Source organism: Vitis riparia, chromosome 5 (assembly GCF_004353265.1).
Source record: "Vitis riparia cultivar Riparia Gloire de Montpellier isolate 1030 chromosome 5, EGFV_Vit.rip_1.0, whole genome shotgun sequence".
NCBI lineage: Eukaryota > Viridiplantae > Streptophyta > Magnoliopsida > Vitales > Vitaceae > Vitis > Vitis riparia.
In genome coordinates this window covers 4,852,188-4,874,530 of record NC_048435.1, presented here as the reverse complement: position 1 = coordinate 4,874,530, position 22,343 = coordinate 4,852,188, and the positions used below count along the sequence as shown (strand labels likewise).

At 36.2% G+C, this 22,343-nt stretch overlaps 1 protein-coding gene across 1 annotated transcript; it reads right to left on the bottom strand.

Annotated features, from left to right (window-relative positions):
• Window positions 1–252: 252 nt before the first annotated feature.
• On the bottom strand, window positions 253–20,463 carry LOC117914920. Its single transcript, XM_034830443.1, has 3 exons — window positions 19,290–20,463; window positions 6,891–7,204; window positions 253–893 (listed from the first exon to the last, which is right to left on the bottom strand). The coding sequence occupies exons 1-3, from the start codon at window positions 20,366–20,368 to the stop codon at window positions 538–540; spliced, it is 1,749 nt and encodes a 582-aa protein (XP_034686334.1). The 5' UTR covers window positions 20,369–20,463; the 3' UTR covers window positions 253–537.
• Between the last annotated feature and the right edge of the window lie 1,880 nt (window positions 20,464–22,343).

The window sequence follows — 22,343 nt, the reverse complement described above, 5'->3', positions numbered from 1 at the left end:
TTTTTTCCTGCAGAAAAGACTTTAAACTAAATGGAAAGCAAGACTATAAACAATAATTTAAACAATTCAGATGCATACATACATGCACACATATGACATTTCACAGAATTAACAAGTTGGATGAAAACCAGTGGGAACTTTCAGTAAGGATAGGGAAAAATCAGACTTATGTCTAAAATCTAATTTAACCAAGAACAGTCTAAATGGAACATTTAAACCATGTGATGTTAATAAACTGAAAAGATAATCATAAAAAATAAAAAAAAAATAGAAATCAGATAAAAGTTCCATCAATATCATTACATAACTGAGAATTTCCACCAGCATTAAAATGGATCACACACCTCTCCATATTAGAACTTGTTACCAAGAAAATCTTTGACTTCCCATTACCTTCCCATTCATGAGGCGCAGAAAGGAAGGGTAACCAAATAAAATGTAAAAAAAAAAAAAAAAAATCTAAATATTTTCTTAGACTTCACCAAATGACAGTATGAATAGAATACACAGGAAGTACCTTGTACTATTTCCCAGATGCTAATTCGATGGCTTATATTCCCTCTTACTCTCTATTAAAACCTTCTTCCTCGTCTCAAAATCAACCTTGTCTAGATCAGAAGCAGTTGCCAAATAGCCATAAAAGATCCTTTTCTTCTCCCCAGTCCTCTCATCCACCTTCACAAGGTTTGGATTGTTCTCACTGTCCCTGCCTGGTAGCAAAGGCTGTACACGGGCCCAACCCTTGCGTCCATGATTATCCTTCTCAAAGAATTCTGACAGCCGCACAGCCTCCTTCAGCCCTGATTGGTCACCAGAAAACTTAACCAGGGTGATGCCTTGATGACCATCTCTCCCATATAAGGACTTTGACTTGCCACCCCCAAATCCAAGATCTGAAAGCCACAAACATAGAAGAGAAAAAATAACTTGTATTAAAAGAAGACTTTCAAATGAGGCGTGGACAACAAAGCCCAAAAGGTCATCATCTGTAAAGATATAATCATCCTGATGGATTCATCTAGGTTGTCAGTTTCATAATACCGCACCCAACAGCCATAAATGGCACCTTTCAAAATCACCAATTAGCTAGCATTTTCATATCCTGAGAAGAGACAATTTCAACCCATCCAAATAGTTTCTAGCACTATGAGGCTCTACAGAATGGCAACCCGTAGATGTTCAAACCATCACACGATTTGTTGAAAGTGACAGATTCTATCAAACCAATCAATAGAGGACATAAATAGAAAAGCAGTTCACCAGATATAACCTAAGAAGGTAGCTCACATGCAGATGCCCACCTGATTTTGTTACTGGTGAAAAATGCATTCCACTAACAGATAGGAATTCACAGATGGACATGTGAGAATTTTAATACAATTTCGACAACAAAGTAAGAATCGGGATGCCAAAGGAATCAGCAAACACATAGGGTAATGCCCATCCTGTAACTTACAGAAAATCTCTATTTAACAGACCATTAAATGGCAACAAAGTTGTGACTAACATAGCATAATGTGGGTATTGAGTCCCACTGATGCAGGTGTTGAACACAATCAGCTTATGAGATTTAGGCTTTATCGTGGCATTACAATTATAGAATAGCACGTCCTGGGACTTAGTGTCACATGATCAAGGTATTGAATACAATCAGCTTATGAGATTTAGGCTTTATCGTGGCATTACAATTATAGAATAGCACATGTCCTGGGACTTAGTGTCACATGATCAAGGTCATTATCCACTAACATGACTATTGCGTGTGTCACATGACCAAGACAGGTCTCCATTAACATGACTTTGAGTGCCCTTTACCTCTAGGAATCAACTGATTATGTCCATACATTCTCCTCCTGTGCTTGCTTGTTTCCATCTCTCCTTATGCAGCAATGCTACAACATTTTGAACACAGATTTATCTCCAAGTAAATCTTCAGGCAACTCAAATGCCCATGGAATAAGAATGCCTGCTCATATTGGAAAGAGAGGGGGTCTCTCCTACTCAACCTTGTGGTAAAAGTGACACCATAAGCACTTAAAAATGATGATTGTTTTATTTCTGTTACAAGAAATAGTTCACATTCTCTCCAAAATAACTGTGAGTAGATGTGTTGGGGTGCAACAATGCCGTTCTTAAGCCCAAGGATGGGTCACTCAAAAAATGGCTCTTTGAACAAGCCCATGAGGTGTGATGTCAAATGTTATAAAATGTTTGACCCACCTTCACTAGACATCAATTGGTTTTTTGATAAGATGGTCAAAGTCCAATTCAAGAATTGGTATTAGAGCTACGGGTTAAGGGTTCGAGTCATAGGAGCATCATATTGGGAGGGGGGTCAAGTTGAGAGAGGTATTATGGGGCCGCAACAATGTCATTCTTAAACCTAAGGATGGATAACCCAATTAATGACTCTTGGAATAGGCCTCGAGTCGAGAGCATGCTCAAAATGGACTTCACATAACTTGGGTAACCACTGAGCACCTTAGGATTGGCTTGATGGTTTTGATTTGGTGGTTAGCGTTGGCTCATTGAGTTGGAATTGATATGCATCAAGTCCATTTCAATCAAGATGACAAGGGGATCATCCTATCTTCAATCCAGGACAATTAACATAAGAGTTACTATTTTCAAGTACCATAGAGGGCTTCATTCCCATCCAACAAGAAGAAGAAGAGATTCCTACTCTCCTAATTCTCTCCTTGACTTTATTGTCATTCTCTCCAACCCTCTGTCGCCTTTCACTCTGCTCCACTTTCTCAAACTCTTGATGTCTTACTATCTCACGTGACTGACCTCCCATGATAAAAAAAAACCCTACATAAACAGTACAGACAAAGCTTTTCTTTCTCTTTTCTTTTTTTCATTGGCACTTGAGCATGAGAAATTATAAAATCAGTCCAAGCATAAATTCTATTTGTGTTGAATCCTTGTTGATTTGACTCAAATTGCATTGAATTCAGCACCGCATAACCAAAGCTTGACCAAAGCCTATTATATAACAACAGTAAATCATACTTTTGCCATGAGTAACAAATACTATTTGGCTTCTAAACCTGACAATCCATGCTTCAAGGAGTAGAATGAGAGGAAACTGAAAAAACATGTTCATTAAAGGAGCACAACAAGGTTCGGATCATTGAGACAAATGCATAGCACATACATTGGGTGAATGTGCAATCCCAAGGAAACCTAGGAGTAAACCAAGTGGTGATTAAACAAGACTAAACTAAAATGATGAGATCATGTGCAATGAAAACAGTTAATGCTTTGCATGGTTTTCATTATTGGACAAACACTTAACAAGTAACATTAAAGAGAAGAAATGAATAAAAGAGCATAAAGTCTTTAACATAAAAGAAAATAAATGAATAAAAGAGTATAAAGTCTTTAACATTAAAGAGAAGAAATGAATAAAAGAGTATAAAGTCTTTAACAGTAAAGAGAAGAAACAAATAAAAAGAGTACAAAGTCTAAACCATTGCAAAATACAAGAAAGATAAATGGAAAGATTCCATACTCAAAATTTAACCTACATGTAAAAAAAATCATAATCAACATTAATTTATCAAAAAAAAAAAAAGAAATCAAGGCATCAATTCCAAATGTTGGAAGTATATTACTGTTCAATGTCACTAAATAATCAGGTTAGTCCTTTGCTGAAGCAAAACATCTAAGCATTTTCAGCAATCTAGCAACCAACAAGAACTCAACTCGACACAATCAAGAAAAATTACATTAAGGCTAACAGAAGCCAGTGTATTGGAAGGAAATTATTAATTATCAAACATTGCAACCTATCAATCCATCTATATAATTGTTGTAAAATTTCATGCCTGCCCGATCCAACAGGTAGTGTAACAATTGAATGATCTTAATGAGTCACCAGTGTCATGTATGAATGTATGTGTTAAAACATTGGGTGCTAATCCCTACAATCCATGCAAAATTGTCTGCAATTTGCTTTTGACTCAACTAGACTCATCTAAACTGCTCAGCAACAGCCTACACAATTCCTTTCTGACACTAGCTTAAACATTTGAGAAAAGATTTGAGGCAACTCTCTATCAAAAGCAACCCCCTTTTCTCCTGTTTTAGTAGCTTGATCTTATAAAATAGCACAACATTACAATAGAAATCTCAGAAGAAAAGCTGAATAAGATTTGTCTATAAATTAGATTATGATTTGAAGAGAGGAAAACATTGTAACAATGGTTTTGAACCAACTGCCTACCTAAAGCAACATCTTTCCTTTGAGCTTGGACATGTGCATGAGATCTTAGTATTTTATGTACGCTACAAGAAATTAATCTCTAAAAATCAAGGGAAACAGGTGTACAGAACTAATATAGAAACAAAAACCATTATAAAATAATGTAAAGAAATATCCAAGCAGCTTCAAAGTAAGGTAAAGATCCAACAGTCTCCTACATGGAAACTTTATTTTATTTGATCTTGCAAAGTAATGGCTAGATATAGACATGTGCATTAAATTTTAAGCATGCCTATATATGTACAACTTAACCAACTAAAAATAATAAAAGTGAAAGAAAATTGGAGCTCTGGAAAATAGTAAAAAAAATTCAATTATTATTCTTTTCAGAACTATCTCCAATAGATTTTCAAACAAATTTAACAATACTCAGCTTTCTGAACACTGTTCTGAATTTATATTTACCAAACATGATTTTCAAGCAAAAATTCTAGAACTGTTCTTTGTTTTTAGTTTCAATAACCTGTTCTTGAGAACTGCTTTCAGATGAGAGAACCAAACATAACTCTAAATTTCTTCCCAAATAAAACATGAATCGTTAAACTCAATTTGGAATTCTAAAACTCTAAAATCAAACTGGAAACTGTTATGCAGAATCAAACTCTTCAAATTTGGAAGGCATCTTACTTCTAATTTAACCTGGACAGAATATCAGGCAAATTTGGGCTCACCTTTATGCAGATTGTCCTGGGGCATTAGGCAAAAAATACAAACCTGTAAACAGGCGTAAATCACCACATGCTAAACCCTCTAAAAGAGAGCTATACAAAACACTTTACAATTCTACATGAAGGCTGAACACCTCTACCCTTATTCCCATCTTAAAAAAGATACTATTTCCTTCTTGCCAAAGGATCACAAGAAGTGAAAATAGATACTGTCCACAAAATTCCCCCCCTTTGTCCCAAGTTGAGTATCCCCAAGCCACTGCCAACTCACAATGTAAATGAAAGCATAACAAATGCACTGAGCCATGCCACAGATACCATTGCAAACAAAAGATAGTGCTTAGCAAAAATTGATTGGCCAGGACCAAATTCATAAAGGCCTTCTATTTCTCAAAATCAGATGGTCCAACATTAAGATAGCCACTGATCATAAAAATAAAAATTAATTAAAAAATTCAAACTTGAAACACATTTTGAATTGCTTCCATTATATTAATATTCTTAACAAATATATTTAAGAATAAATGCAAAGCCTCTACTTACGGGAGAGGTTTTACATGTTGTGCTAGTTGGCTTGAGATGTAATTTGACATTGGTTAGAACTGTTTTCAGTTCATTAATTATAGAAGCCCTTTCAAGCCACCTTTAATTAATATCTTATTCTATGAGGTTTCTTCTAAATGTTTTTCCTCAATGGACTTCATAGGCATTAGCAAAAGACAACATACAATTATTCTAGTCCAACCTGAACAGCCTGGTCAAGACCAAGCTTTAGTTGATTTGGGTAGGGTGGAGAACAATCTTAACCAAGTTGGACAAGTTGGGCCCCTGCCTTAAGAAATGCATAAACTTATGAACAAAGAAATTTGTACATTACAAATCAGAGAGAATATTCATATAGCATTAAAATAAATCCATGTATTCAGAAATGGAAGCAATATCAAAAAAATGATTAAGTTTCTGTAGAATTCTGAAAGGAAGAAAGCCTTGACTTAGAGGAGAGCATTACACCTTAAGGAACTGGGTGCTTTGGCTATTTTGGGTAGTTTGGAGAGAAAGGAAAATAAGGATCTTCCAAGGGGAAAAAAATGGCAATTTGAATATTTGTTTAAGCCATCCAGTATTACAGGATTGAAGCTACAGGTTGAAGAAAGAGAAAATGAGAAATGGAGTCTATTGATGACTTGCATTGTACTGTATATGGTTAGTTTGTTTTTCAGGTTGTTCTTTCCCTATATGTTTTGCATCTAATGAAAAGGTAAGAATGCAAGTACACTGATAATGATGATTATTTGCAACACCCATCAACAAAGTTATGTATCAACAAATCTAACTATTTCACTATACATCAAGGTCAAACTTTGTCAGACAACCAATCAGGCCTCAATATTAGAAAGACAGTTGCATAATAAAAATAGTCTTCCCAGAGCCTTTTGAGACAACCCTACTGAAGATGATGTGCTTGTTCTTCTTAAAAGATAACCATAAGATCATTCAAATGACACTAGATTTCGGATGCTAGGAGTCCTTACACCTAATACAAATGAATTGATGGTTCACCATGTGGATGATGTGCACTGTGTCTTAACATGGGTGCCTGACGCCTAATACAAATTAGTTCAGGGAGGGACTAACTAAAACTATTCCTACTTCAAAACAAAAATCATATCACTCAAAGAAGCAATCTCTTTATTCATATCAATCATCAATAAGAGGATGGAGTAAACCAGCATAAACCTACAAGGAAGATTCATATGACCATGGTAATCAGAATCTAACAAACTATTGCATCTGAGAAGTATATATGCACTTACTGAACAATGGCAAAAAAAAAAAAATTGGTGCATTCAATGCATGCGTAGGATTTCTCACTAGAGGGCCAACTATTTTGGAGGGTCATTCCAACATTAAATAGCAGCAATGAGGATAAAGAATGAAGGGGCATGTTATACCTCTAAGCTTATTATCCATAGCTTTGTTTCCCAAACCCTCCATGCGCCCATCTTTACCCTTTCCTGAAACTGTATTATGAATGATGACTGTGGGCGGCCACATAATCAGATCATCCTGGTTTGCTGCTGCTTCATCAGCAGACAAAAACTGATATGTCTTTGAGTTATCAGGAGGCATTGAGTAGTTCCATCCCAATAGAACACACAGAGCTTTGTGTAAGCCCAAGTGATCCACAAGCAAGTTAGCATTATCTGAGTTGGAGTTGTATGTGTGCATAACAAGAGCATGCATATCTGGAAAATCTTTAGAAGACCTGAAATGTTGCATATCACGGGTATTGAAGAAAAATATTTCAGGTTTCTCACACATTACCGTAAGTCTACAAAAATAAACCAACAAGGCAACGAGAATAATACGTCACAAGTTTACAGCAATATGCACATATGGATAAATAAGGTAACAAATCATGCGTGCATTATGCAGATTGAACAAAATCCTAGGGTTTAACCAATCTATGTAGCAAGCATAAACTTAAAAAAAGGATGAAGGGGTATTTGAACACAGAATGAGATCATTCCACTATGTTTCTGCTAGCATTTGGACAAAAACAAAAAAAAGGTTAACAACCAAACATTTGAGATGAGTACATTTTTATTGTAAGCAAAGGATCATCTAGATGATTTCATAGATTACATCACTTTAACTTTTGATACCACTTGCACCTCCCAATTTTCTGAGAATGCTGTTATCCAAGGGAGTTAGATTGCATCACACTGAAATTGAATCATTTAAGCATCTGGTCTATTCATATGCATTAAAACATAAGGCTGCAAGCCATTCCACTCGTAAAGAAGCCATAGCTTTGGCCTCAACCCAAAGAGGTAGATACACAAAGCTAAAAGGTTAGCCATTGGGAATTGTAGCGCAGCTTTATAAGGGGTGTATATGCATGCAACAGAAAAATGAATCTCCAAACCCAGCGAAACCAATATTTTCGTTCTAAATGGCTTGTTACTTGTAACAATCTACAAATATGGCATATAATGACTGATCAGAGGACAGCGATGTCCAATATAGAACAGTATATTGCAGAAGCATCAACAAGGAGACATTGAACTGAACACCTACAAATTACTGCTTGGACAGCAAGCACCAGAAATTTGAACAAATTTGTTGCACTGGACACCCAGTATGTCTAATTTACAACCAGATAAAATATTAGATGCATTGTCAATTATAGTGCTACCTAGCTAGCCACAATATTTAAAAAACTAACAGCAAGAAAAACTAACCAAAAAAACAAACAAACAAAACAAAAAGATGATTCATGAACTTTACTTCACAACTATTCAAAATACCAAGAAAAATATATTACATGGGCAATATGCACAACCTATTTACATTGCATTGTTGAGCAAAAACCTATGTTCATTACACTTCTATTGCTCACAATGCACCAAAGTCACAACAAATTATGGCTGCAAGTGTGAACTACCAAACAAAGAAACCAAACTGTCACACACTGCACTTCTAAAACAACAACAAAGGGACTACGAATACAATCTCAGAAAAAGGGCGACGTCCCTGACTCAGCTGCATACAAGTTAAAGCATCAGCTAGATTCAAAGCAAAATATGTGGTAGCATACTCCATTAGCAGATATATTACCAATGGAGCACTTAATAGCCTATTCCCCAGAGGAAGAAGTTCATAAACAAAACCACATAAACCAGTGACTAAAAACCAATGCTTTAAACCTTACATTCCAGATAGAAATCAATACCACAACCCAGAAAGTAATGACATCAATACCATATCTTCCAAGTATCAACAAAAATGCTTATCAGGAACTTGAACAGATAGAATTTAGTCAAAAAACTGAATTCTCTCATCCCTGTATCAACCAGATACCATCAGCATCCAAATTCCTACATTTAAAACTCCTACAAAATACACCAGATCCATTATTTGTGGAGTCAGACACTGCCAAGTATGATAACTGAAGTACCAATAAGATAACAACAAAATCCTTTGTTGAGAGTACATGGTCCAATAAAATCCCAATAAGGCATGAAAAAATAACCCTTGTTCAGCACTTATGGTCCCAAAAAATCCCTTGTTGAGCAACAACTTTGACCTTTATGAAGAAAATATCTTTGTCACTTCCCTGAAAGTGATAGGTTAATCGACTGAGCACAAACAAGATGCTTATGGTGGAATCAGTGTTGTCAGAAGCAAAAGGGAATGTCAAGGCTATATGATTCCTTTAAGCCTAAGGCAAAAGGCCAAAAACAAGGCAATAGCCTAACAATAGTAAGGCAATAAAAACCATCCATATATATACCTATTCAATACTTAACCAATATAAGTGTCGTCTTCAACAATCAACATTATTAATTTTTCATCCCTCATGTTGTCTTATACAATTAACAAAATAGTAACAATCATTCGAAGTATTAAATATTATACCCCACATTATAAGAAACATCATATTATTTAAAGAAATTCACCTTGTCCAAATGCATATCCTAATTTTCCAAACATCTAAAAATCATAATAAAAAACAAAATAAAAGAATGAACATCCTAGAGAAGCTTTGGGCATTATCATCATTATCATCATAATCATCATTGAAATTAAAATTGCCATCACTTCCATCAAGACTAGATTGATAGCCCTCTATCCTCATTATCACCATAATTGATAATATAATATTTTATCTTATACTTTGTTTAATCTAAAGTTAAATTGAATTAAATTACAATCTAAGTATGTCTACTCTTAACCCATGGTCAAAGGCGACCACCTCTATGCCTTACACCTATAATCCCAAGGTGACCACCTAGGCATCGCCTCTTTGAAGCCATCTTGCCTAGGCCTTCAAGAGGTGACTTTTATCTGCCCCTTCTGGCCCAATGGCCCCGGTGTCCCAAGTGATCGCTTTTGATAACACTAGGTGGAATAGAGAGTGAACATAGTAGGAAAAACAAAATCAATTTTTTTATATATAGTAGTAGTACCACTTTATGATGAGCAACAATTTCAATCAATTAAATATGTTCAAGAAACGTCATTGAGAGCCATGTAAGAAGAAATTACTAATTGCAAGGAATAAACTCTTAGAGAGATCTTACTTACAAAAGAATAGATAGGGGAATGCATAAGTGAGAAAAGCAATGAGAGAAACCTGTGTGGTAGAAATCAGAAGCTCCCACCAAAATTTTCACTCAGAATGGATTGGGATGTCGGGACAAGATTTGTGTTGGCAACCCAAAGTGATTGAAACAAGAAAGTGACAACTAAATTGAGGTTGTTGTGAAATATAAGCTTAATAATTTCAAACCAATACAGCTATTTACAAGCAGCTACTGATAGAAGACCTCATCTGGGCAAAAATTCATACAAACAATTGAAGGGATCACATGGGCAGAATGGCTTTCAATGTGTCAGAACTCAGAAGAAGGTGCCATCCAAGACAATTAGAGAGTGACCAGCAAAAGTCTTGTAACTAGAACTAAAAAATATGGACTCTAAAATCTCGAAACAAAATCACCCTCAAAGCCAGAATACATCTACCAATGATGTAGAGAGACATGTAAGAAACTATTTATCTCTATTTAATTTAGTCCTAACTTCCAAATAAAACATGTGCACTAACCTTTTAAATTATAATTAAGAATTAAAACCAAAATAAAAAACAAAGCCACTGAACCAGTGATGCTAGGAGAACAGCACCACCATTACTCTTTGGTGTAACCAGTTTGCTGGAACTGAGGTACAAACCTTACTAATAAATAAGATAAAAACATGAATTAAGCTTCCATAACATGAATTAAACCTCCCTCAGAAAAACCGATACAACACATTCTATTAGACATGTTCTTAATCTTCTTGACAATTAAGTAATCATCAGCCAATAAAAACAGCAGAGCAGGAAACTACTTCCAAGTTGCAACCAATCCCTAAAAGCACTTTACATCTGCTTAAACAGTAAAGAAGGTAACAAACATGCAGGGATTCCAAAACAATACACTACAATGGTGCTTAACACCTGCTAGGCCTTAAGACCAAATCAGAAGCCATCTGCAATTCTTTGCCAAACCAATTCAAATGGATATGCATGCTCATTTTCTGCCATCTATCTGAAGAACCAAAATATTGCGATGGATCTATGTTCATAAATCAAAGGAATGCAAAAAATCTGCCACATTAGAATACAATTAGAAGAATGTAACCACCCTTCTCATCCATCCAACAACTATAATTGCAAATACCAGTAAGGAAGACTACATACTAAACAATACACCATCTCAAATTTGAGGTCTGTTGAATCTAGACATTATCGGTAATTTAACATATCTTCTGTATGAACTTTCAGTAAGTCATAAACCACTGGTATGCATGACTTTGCAATCATAAATCACTAAGCACTCAATCAATATATAATCCTAGTATTAGAATGGAATTTCTGACAGTTAGTCCACCGTCTCCTATCAAAAGGAAAATAATTAGCATACTGTCTGGCTACATTTCTAATGACTCCACATTAACTGAAAATTTGAAATAAGCACTTGTAAACACAAATCCTAAAAGGCCTGGGCAAAGAAAAGTCATCCTAAAATAGGGGGAAAAAAATTGTGCACTGAAAGACAAAAGATGGAAGAAGAATTGTGCACTAAAAGCAAAAAGCTGGAGAACACCAATAATAACAAACTCACTCAACAAAGCCTAAATCTCTACTACTTCAGGTCAGCTCCATGAGCCCTAGGGGTTAGCTTGGTACATGACAAGAATAGTGGTTCCTCTTTTCGTTTTTTTTTTCTTTTTTTTTTTTATGGGCAAATAGAATAGTAGCTCTTGCTCCTCAAAACATGTCTTTAAAGCATCATTTTCAACTTGGTAGGCTTAACATGCAGTGTATCTTATTTCTAATATACCTTGAACACAGAACTGGCAAACAAACTACTTCAGAAGCCAAACAACAGCAAATGAACCAAAGGTTAAAAAAGAAAGAAATAGAACATAACTAATAGGTTTGGATCCATAAACAAAAGCAGTATAGTTTGGTAGGAAATTCACATGATGTATCTTCCAGAAAACCTTAAAACAAAAATTATAACCAAACAATAGATAAACCATCAGAATCATAACACCCAGCTATAATAAACAGCATAAGTATCTTCAAAAACGCACAAGTGGAACTTAGACAAAGCATTAAGCGAGGGGAAGAAAACACTGAAATGGAATGAAACAAGAAGTAACGCCTCATTAAAACAAGGAACGTAGGCAATCTACAGACCTTGGATAATAGAACTGTTTATCTTGTTCTAGAAAGGAAACTTTAAAGACCATGTAAATAACAAGTGACTAAGAAAAATCTCTTCGCATTTTCTCAATCCTTGTTTCCACTAAGGATGGGATCTTGTACCACAAAAGGAAATAACTAGGGATGCAAAACAAACAAGACTAAATTAGTGAGACTGAGTCCCAAAAAGACATCAATCTTAGGCTTCCCCCCTTGTAAAAGACCCAAATAGGCCAAAGGACATTCAAAGCTTTACATTCTAACAATGAAGCCAAGCTAGAAATCAAATTTGGACTCATATTGATTCCTAACATGTGCTCTTGTATAAATTAATCTTAAGTCCTAAAATGAGCCCAAAAACCAATAGGATAAACTCAAGATTTTGCAACTTTTCCACATTTGTATTAAAAAAAAAAAGATAATGTCACTCTAGTTCCGCACCTCCCTACTAGGAACCCTACCAGAATACCCATTTCCTCTGCTCTTATCCACGTCCTGCTTAAAACATCTGTTACAATGATGAAAAGAAAAGGAGAAAGCGGATGCTCTTTGTGTTGATCCTCAGGTTTCTTTAAACCATTCTTTGGCATTTCCATTCAATAAGACTACAAAACTTGCCTAAAACAAACATTCCCTCGTCCATGATTTTCACCTAGTACTAAACCCCTTTCTATCTAGTGCATGGTCCAAAAACCTCTAACCCATGTGGGTCATAGGCCTTCTCAAAATCGATTTTGAAGACCACTCCTTTCTCCCATGATCTCCTTTTCTTATCTACTATTTCATTGGCTATCAATACAACATCTAAAATTTGTCTCGTTTCATGACGGACTATTTGAAAGCAACCAAAAATGAGCTGGTCCCCGACCTCTCATTGCCCAATTAGAAAACATTTTCATGGGTGGTCAAATGTGCTTTGTGCTGTACAAAAAAAATTGGAGGAAGTTTAAGAGATGCTTACAAAAAATTTGATTGTGTTGGAAAAAGAATGGTAACTATAAAGAAGTTGATGAAGAATGTTTCAAAGAAGAAAAAGCAAAAATTGCTAAAAAGTAACTATGCATCCTTTCTTGAAAGAAAGAGTTCAAAGGAAAAGGCAAAGAAAATTTCTTTGAAAAAATTGAGAGATTGTGATCAAGTGTGAGTATTTTTAGATTTATTTATGGGAATGCTTTGGCCCTTAGTTTGGTTAAAGATTTCTTTATTTCACAAGAGGATCAATTCTGCTATTAAAGATGGGAAGGAATTAAAATTAGTTATTTTATTTATCATGTAGTTAGAGTTTCTTCTTTGAAAAAAGAAGTTGAAAATACTAGTGAAACTCTAGACAAATATAAAGCTTAAGTGAAGAAAAATTGGATGTAATCTTATAGCCAATGGTTGGAGTGATGAAATAGGATGATCTATTACAAACTTTCTTAAAAATAGTATAATGGGAACTGTTTTTTTGAAAACCATAGATACTTCCACAATTTAAAAGCATGTAGAAATTTTTTTGAATTGTTTGATTCTATGGTGGAAGAACATAGAAAGGAGAATTTTATTCAAGTGGTGACCAATAGCAATTCTATGGTGAGAGCCTCCATTGCAAGGTTTTGTCTTTGCAAAGATGATGAGGAATTGGCAGCCCACATTCTCATGCACTGCAAATAGACCTATGGTTTGTGGTCTACGATCATTTCTCTTATTGACATGTCTTTGTTACTGTTTCCCCAATTGATTAGAGAAATCCTTCTCAATAAGAGGGCTTTTTTTGTCTGTACCAAGCACACAGCTATTTGGAGGATGATTCCATTATGTATTTTTTATAGTTCACTTGGAGAGAGTGGAATGGAAGATCTTTTGAAGACCTAAAGTAATCTTACATGGAACTGAAAGATTTTTTTTTTGATAAGCAAGTGCAAATTGAATAAAAACACCAAAAGGGGCGCACCAAAGTACATGTGGTGCATACAACGGTCGCCTAATAGCGCCAAAAAGGATGGGGAAAACAAAAAATACTCCTTCCCTCAATCCGTCCCCAACCAATCAATAAAATCAACTAAAGACATAGAAGTATGTTCTATAAACATGTTTGTCCAAGATAATAAACTACACAAAAACAAGAACTTTCAGCATTTGAACAGAAAGCTCCATATTCTCAAAAGATCTTCTATTTCTCTCCTTCCAAATTGTCCAAAAGAGGCTCAAAGGCACTGCACTCCACACTTTCTTTCTCTTTCTTCCAATGAATGAGCCCTGCCACCCTAAAAGGGTCTCTCTAACGGAAGCTTGAATCACCCAACACATCCTGAACAAAGAGAACAAGAGCTCCCACAATAGCCTTGCCTTACCACAATGCAAGATGTCAATTGACTCCTCACGAGCATAACAAAGGGACCATCTACTGGCTAAAGACCAACTTCTCCTTTGCAATTGGTCTAAAGTCAAAACTTTCCCCCAGGTTGCCTCCCAAGCAAAAAAAAAACTAACCTTAGGAGGGACCCAAGCATTCCACACAATACTAGTAGGGAAAGCGCTTACCCTTACTTCCTCGAGGATAGAAATGAGGGACTTAACAGAAAAGGATCCATTCTTTGTAACCACCCAAAACACCTCATCCTCTCTCTCCTCAACCACCACTTTGTCTTGAATCCTTGACAAGAAGCATTCCACTGTCTCAATCTCCCAATCATTGAGAGGTCTAGAAAAGCTTGGGTTCCATCCACCTCCCTCAGAAGAGTGCACCCACAAATCCGCCACCCAAGCCTCTTTTGAGCTAGCTAAAGCAAACAATGAGGGAAGGGACACACATAAAGGCCCATCCCCGCACCATCCGTCTTTCCAAAACTTGACCCTTCTCCCATTGCCCACTACAAAGAGAGTTCTAGAAAAGACCAACTCCCACAAAAGCCTTATAACTTTCCATAGACCAACACCATAGCTGCCTCTCACTTCCTTAAGCACCAACCCTCTTCCAATTCCCCAAATTTACCACAAATAACTTCTCTCCAAAGGGCATCCCTTTCCTTAGCAAAGCGCCAAATCCATTTGCAGAGGAGAGTCTTATTAGGAGAGTTAAGATGTCTAACTCCAAGGCCTCCTTTTCTTTTGTCTAAACAAACAATATCCCAATTCACTAAATGAGGCTTTTTCTCTAGAGCCCCACCTCCCCACAAAAAGTCCCTTTGAATCTTCTCCAACTTAAGCAAACCCTCCTCGGCATCCGAAAAAGAGACATAAAATAGATTGGCAGGCTAGCTAGCGTGCTCTTGATCAAAGTTAGCCTTCCCCCTTCAGAAATATATTGTCTTTTCCACATTGCTAATCTCTTTCTAAACCTTTCTTCAACCCCGTCCCAAACTACTACAAGTTATGGGCAACTCCTAGAGGGAGCCCCAAATAAGTGGTTGGGAGCACACCCACTTTACAACCAAATATAGCAACCAACTCCATTACATTCGACACCCTCCCAACCATAATAAGCTCACTTTTATCTAAATTGATTTTCAAACACAAAATGGTCTCAAACCACATGAGTAACCAACTCAAATAAGTCATTTGGGAAGACGTGGCCTCACAAAAAAACAAAGTATCATCTACGAACAAGACATGGGAAATCTCCAAGCCCTCCCCATTTCTCCCTAACACTTTGAATGCATGGAACAAAAGAAATGCTCCTAAAGTCTTTATTTTTATGGGCAAAAAGGACTTTGGGCCTTCATTTGTTGTCCTTTTTGGGTTTTGTAGATAGTATGATGATTGGGTAGCTTAGCCCTAGTGTTACCATTTTGTGCACTTCCTATATACTTCATGTATACTTGGGTTGAACCCCCTATTTTTTGCTAGGCACCTCTTAATGCATTCTATTTATTTTGTCCAGCACCAAAGGAAAAAAAGGTTTCTTCTAACAATACCCCAAGAAATCTACCAATTCTATCATTAGTTGACCAACTTACCACTACATAAGAGCAAGTAGATCACCCTAAGAAAAATAGTTTGATGAAAATACTTATAGAAAACCATCACTGATAGCTAAAATATCGACTAAAACCATCTTTGCCCTTAGCCAATCTAAAAGTAACAAACTCAAACCATCAACATAAAGATCCTTCTAACATCCAAAAACATTCAATATGTTAAGAGCAAAATGCGAAAGGAACTAAAAAAGGACCATATGTAACTTAATTATAGTAAGAAAAGCCTTAAATCCCAATTAAGGAAAGCCTTAAGCCCCATACCTGCCATGGAAGGCACAAACTGCACTGGCAGCATACAAATTACTTTTTTTTTTTTTATGATTACAATAATTAAATAGATAAATGGATGGGGCAAGACTTAAACTGGGGACTTCCTGTTAACCAAAGCTCTAATACCATGTAGAACAACCAATTTTCCTAAAAGTTTAAACTGTTAGAATTTAAGCCCATAATGTAAATCATACTCGAAGAGAAACAACAGTCGAATAAAAAAGAATTAACATATTTTAAAATTCTAAGGCAAACAATTGAAACATGAATTTATATCTACTAACCAATAATTAAAATTGAATAATTTGAAAATGACCTGATATCTTTTATGCAGATTTTTTTCATATGCAGATATTATAGCATGATGAATTTTGGAATAATTTCAGAATAAGAAGATACAATACAAATTTCACATATCCTTGATGCTATTCTAAGGTGTTCATAATACAAAAACGAAACTGCAAATGCAACCATAGACACTAATCGCTCTAGGTAACTGCTCTAAGGTTAGAGGCTTTGCCAGAATACAATAGGTTTCATGCTGCACGATGATGACGGGTGGAAACTAAATCCTTCAAGTTCTGCCACTAGATGCTGGCGTTCTCCATATGAAATCAAGGTAAATCACAGATTTTTACACTCATGTATCCCATATCATTCATTGAGGACCTAATTGATATACGTGTTGATTCTAACTTCTGAACCCTCAATTTTTTATCATATTAAAGATATATGGAGAGGTTAGCCTTCAATATGCGATATGATTACATATTTTAGCACGACTAAGGCCCCGGATATCCAGCAAAAGAATAGCCAAATCAAGTTCAACAAGGGTAGTTATGTATGGAAATCTACTTGCACATCCCAACTATAACATCTACCAACAACTTGCATTACCTTACATGTTCCAACTATCAACTGGATCCATATCCCACATCATCAGATGAAAAAGAAGTGATACAAAGGTGTACACCACTAAAAAAAAGGGGTAAGCATCAAGAATCCAAAATGAGAAATCTAAATCATAACAGTTATCCACCAATCATGATTATGAAAAAAAACTTCCTACAACACTAAAATATGCAGTCCCGAACAGTGTTGTCAAAAGCAAAAGGCTATGTCAAGGCAATAAGACTTCTTTTAGGCTAAGGCAACTGTCGAAAAACAAGGTGATAGTCTAACTATAGTAAAGCAATAACAATATACATATATTTACCTATTCAATACTCAAACAATATAAGTGTTGTCTTCAACAATCAACACTATCAATTTTTCATCGCTCATGATGTCTTATAAAATTAACAAAGTAGTAATTATTATTCAAAGTGTTAAATATTATACCCCATGTCATAAGAGACATCATATTGTTTAAAGATATTCATCCTATCTAAATGCATATTCTAATTTTTCAAACATTTAAAAAGAAAAATAAAAAACAAATTAGAGATTAAACATTCTAGAGAAGCTTTAGGCATCATCATCATCATAGTCATCATTGAAAAGAAAATTGTCATCACTTCCATCATGACTAGATTGATAGCCATCCATCTTATTATCTCTATGATTGATAATATAATATTTCATTTTATACTTTGTTTAATCCAATATTAGATTAAATAAAATTATAATCTAAGTATGTTTAATCTTAACTCATGGTCAAAGGCGATCAACTCTATGCATTGCGCCTTATCCTAAGGCAATTGCCTAGATGTTGCCTCTTTGAAGCCGCCTTGTTTGGGTCTTCAAGAGGCAACTTTTATCTGCCCCACCTAGCCTGGTAGCCTAGGCGACCCAAGCGATCACCTTTGATAACACCAGTCCCCAAAAAAATGCAAAACTTCAACACATCCCAATGCATTCTTTTTTGAATAAATATGTATTCTATTGGAAAGAAGTGAATGAAACTCCTAATCGTATCATATCAATATGAGGAAAAGTGAGAACAAATTTACTATGTTTTCCAACTAAAGCAAGTTAGTTTGATACTTGCCAAACGACTAATAAATGCTAAAAAGAAAATAGTTTCAATTATGTTCATAAAACAATATATTACAAAGCAAGTTATTCATCGTGACTCATAAAAATCTCACCACCATTCCCCACTCTATTAAAGCATAAAGCACGTGACATTATGACAATTCCATCAATCACGACAAATTCTATCAAATCCCATTGACTTTGCAACCCAAAAGCCCAAGAATCCTAATTTTTCAGACTATGTTGTCAAGAGATTACAAGATATGTGAATCTCCCCACCAAGCCACACAACATAGATTGGATCAACTTTGAACCGAATAGGTCTGACCTAGAAAGGACAGGAGAAACACATTAATTATTCATAGAAGTACCCGCATATACTTTCTTAATCTATCAGACATTCTACATCACAGAAACTTCTCATTCTATGAAATAGAGGGCAAAATTTTTTAACCTGTTAACAACTAAATATCTAACAGTCTTTAATACTGACAAGGAGATGCAAATAACTCCATCAAACACAAGCCAAGATACGAGTAATAGGCAAATCAGAAATACTATGTCATAAATCACATGAAACCTTATCATTCTACAATTAAGCAACAGCAAATTAAAGACATCCACAACTTGGACACGCATCACACATGCAAAATCACAGAACCCAACAATATGGACAACAACAGGTTAAACCTATTCACAACTTAACCCCATCTAATGGTCTAATTGACAATTAGATGATCTGACCATACCCACCTACTGAAACCTAAACATCTACCCAAGTCCATGGAACGTAGTCTGCAATAACAGCAACAACCACCAATGACAAATAGACAATGCGTAAGAAACTCAATAATAAAGAAGGTACAAGCGGCCCATCTTTTCCAAACCTGCCGCATGCTAGACATCGAAGAGGGCCCTGCTTTCCATCCTCCAAGTACAATCTCCTCTGTGATGCACTTTCATTAATCAATTTTACAAACTGAATAAAAGCTTTTTTCAGTGCATTTTGATCAACATTATGGTGCTTCAGACCCACATTATCCCCAACACCTCCTTGCCGGGAAAACCCCTCATAACCCCCTCCAATCCTCATATACTTAGAAGACCTCAATTCATCACCACGAATTGGGTCCATAACACCTCTCCGGAAGGGGCTACTAGGTCCGGCCAAATATTCACTGCGATCACCCCCCAATGGATACCCATTTGGGTTCAAGCTAGGATTCCCATACTGTAAAAGCTGCTGCCTTTGCCTAGCAAACTCATCATTGCCATCTCTCCTGTCTCTGTCTTCTCTCCTATCCCTCTCGTCCTCTTCACTGTATTTCCTCTTCATCGACCCTTCTGGGTGTCCACGGCCATCTAGCCCTAGAGAATTCCAGTAATCCTGATGTCTGCCACGAGAATAGGGATCATCACGTTCGCCGCGGAACCCTTCGGGACTCATCGGTCCCGTGGGAGGGAATCGGCCCAGCCCCGGACCGACGGGTTCGGGGCCGTGGCCAGGCCCCATAGGCAAGAACCTCCCGGCAGGGTCCATCGCTCGGGGCGGCGGTGGTGGAAAGTCCTGATAGTCCGGCGAAAGTGCAAAATACGATCTGACGCTCCCATCGGCGAGAACAATCGTCCGGCGTTCAAGCATGTGAAATCCATACTGAGGAGTGGGAGGAGGCCCGAACGTGGTAGGGTCCGGAAGGAATGGGGCTCCAGCGACCGGAGGACGAACTGGAGCGGCGGCAGAGGTTGGGACGGAATCAGCCGGAGGCTTGGGATGGGAAGAGCCGGAGGTGGAAGCAGGGGCTTGTTTTGGGTCATTGTTAGGGGTCTTAGGGGTGGAGGAGGAATTGGGTGGTTTGGAGTCGCCCGATTTTTTATCCGGGTTGGAGCCGGACTCCCAGCGAGACTTCCGGTGAGAAGAGGAGGAAGAGGGCTTGTGTGAAGAGGCCTTGGGGTTACCGCCGGCCATCTTAGGGTTCTGTGGGAGCTAGGGTTTCAAGAATGCGCACGTGAAAGGAAGCAGACAACTCCTATGATCTACACTCCAAAGGCAAAATTACGAGAGGGAAGTATGTTTTCTCGTTGGGGGAAAAAAGGAAATAAATAAATAATTGATAATTTATATATTTTGGGCATTACAGATGGGTAAGCGCATAGCTAATAATATTTAACAGAAAAAAAAAAAAAGGAAAAAAAAAAAGCAAACAAATACCATTACCTATAATATTAGGGCAAACCTATTAATTAATAATTATTTTATTTTATTTATAGTGGGAATTATAAACTATGACGAAGGGTTGATGTGTGAATGGAAAAAAAAAAACCCACATATCCGCTTTTCATATTCATTGATTATTCATTTATGTCATTAGGTTAATTGTTTCTTTACTTTACTAACATTTACGTCTAATATAACAAGGATCCAATAACAAACTTCATCTTTTGATAATTGTTTGTATTATGGTCTTGATAAATTATAGAGAAAATAAAAATATCAAAATGACAAGAAAATAGCTTGACTACGTTCTTACAATCTAGTATTATAGTTTCTTGTACTTTAGCATTTGCTTGAAAGCCAAACAATAACCTATGTTGCACTAAGGGATTCGATAGAAGACAGAAGCATTGAACCAAAGAAAGAAATAGTGCTTTAAGGGATTTTCATGCACAACTAGAACCGCGACAACACAAGTTTAATCAACAATTGCGGGTCTTATGTAACAAAATGAGGTCCCAATTTGGCAACGATCATCTACAACCCTAATAACCATGATGAACCCTTCTTTAGTGTCTCAATCACAATGTGGAGACTCTTTTCCTTATAAATAAGATATTTCAATCCAAAATGGGATAATGCATCACCTCAATGAGCGAGACATCTTAGAAATGCAACTCGATCGATTGAAAGTAATAATGGATTCCATGAGAAGAAATACTTCACACCAACTAGCTAAAAGGATAGTCCATGGATTGTCAATCACCATATACTCTCCTTGAATCTTAGATGCAAAAGTATCCATCAAGTTTGTGTTTTCAAAATGTTAAGCTTATGATTGCTTGAGGGACTTGATGGACAACCTCATGCTTTATTGCCAATTGATACTGTTAGTGCATGAACATGACCCATTGATGCAAGCTCTTTCCCACAAGGTTTTAGGATTTGCCTTAATTTGGTTTCACAATCTACCAAGTGGGTCTATATCAATCTTTTTTTTGAAACGTTACATTATATTTGTTTCTCAACACATGTACCCCCAATGCTACCATTGTGACATGGATTCACTCTTTAATATGAGAATGAATGAAATAGAAACTTTAAGGAATACATGTGAAACTTTTTAGCAATAGTAGTGTAGGTAGAAGCATATGATGATGCAATGGCTAGAATCATCTTCCAAAAGGTTTGTTGATCTTGAGTATTGGTGCACTTCGTGGATTTAAGCATTACATTGATCATCGAACCATGTTAAAAGTCTTTCGTTTTTCTTTGTTTTGTACTCATGTGTGCATGTGTGTGTGGTTTGGTTAACAACTAGTATCAAAGCACCTAGGTTCGCAAATCATAGGCTTGACATGTTCGACTAATCATCATTTAAGAAAAAGTAACAAAATCAGAGAAAGATTCATACAAAATCAAGAAATTTGATGGCACGAATTTTTCTTTTTATACGATACAGATGGAGAATAATCTGTCATAAAATTTTTTATCTCTTGTTAGGAAAATAGGTTAAAATCAAGAAATTCCCAACAATGGAGGAGTAAGAAAGATATTGAATGTTGGCATTGTGGTAATTCGATTGGGGTAGTTGTTGAACCATACCACATAGTTCCAACAACAACAAAAGCTGCAAAAACAAGATATTATCATAATGAATTCAAAGTTGACAAGAAAGGATAATGATAGTGGCAACAAAACTACTGCAAATGTTGTGTTGAAATAATTA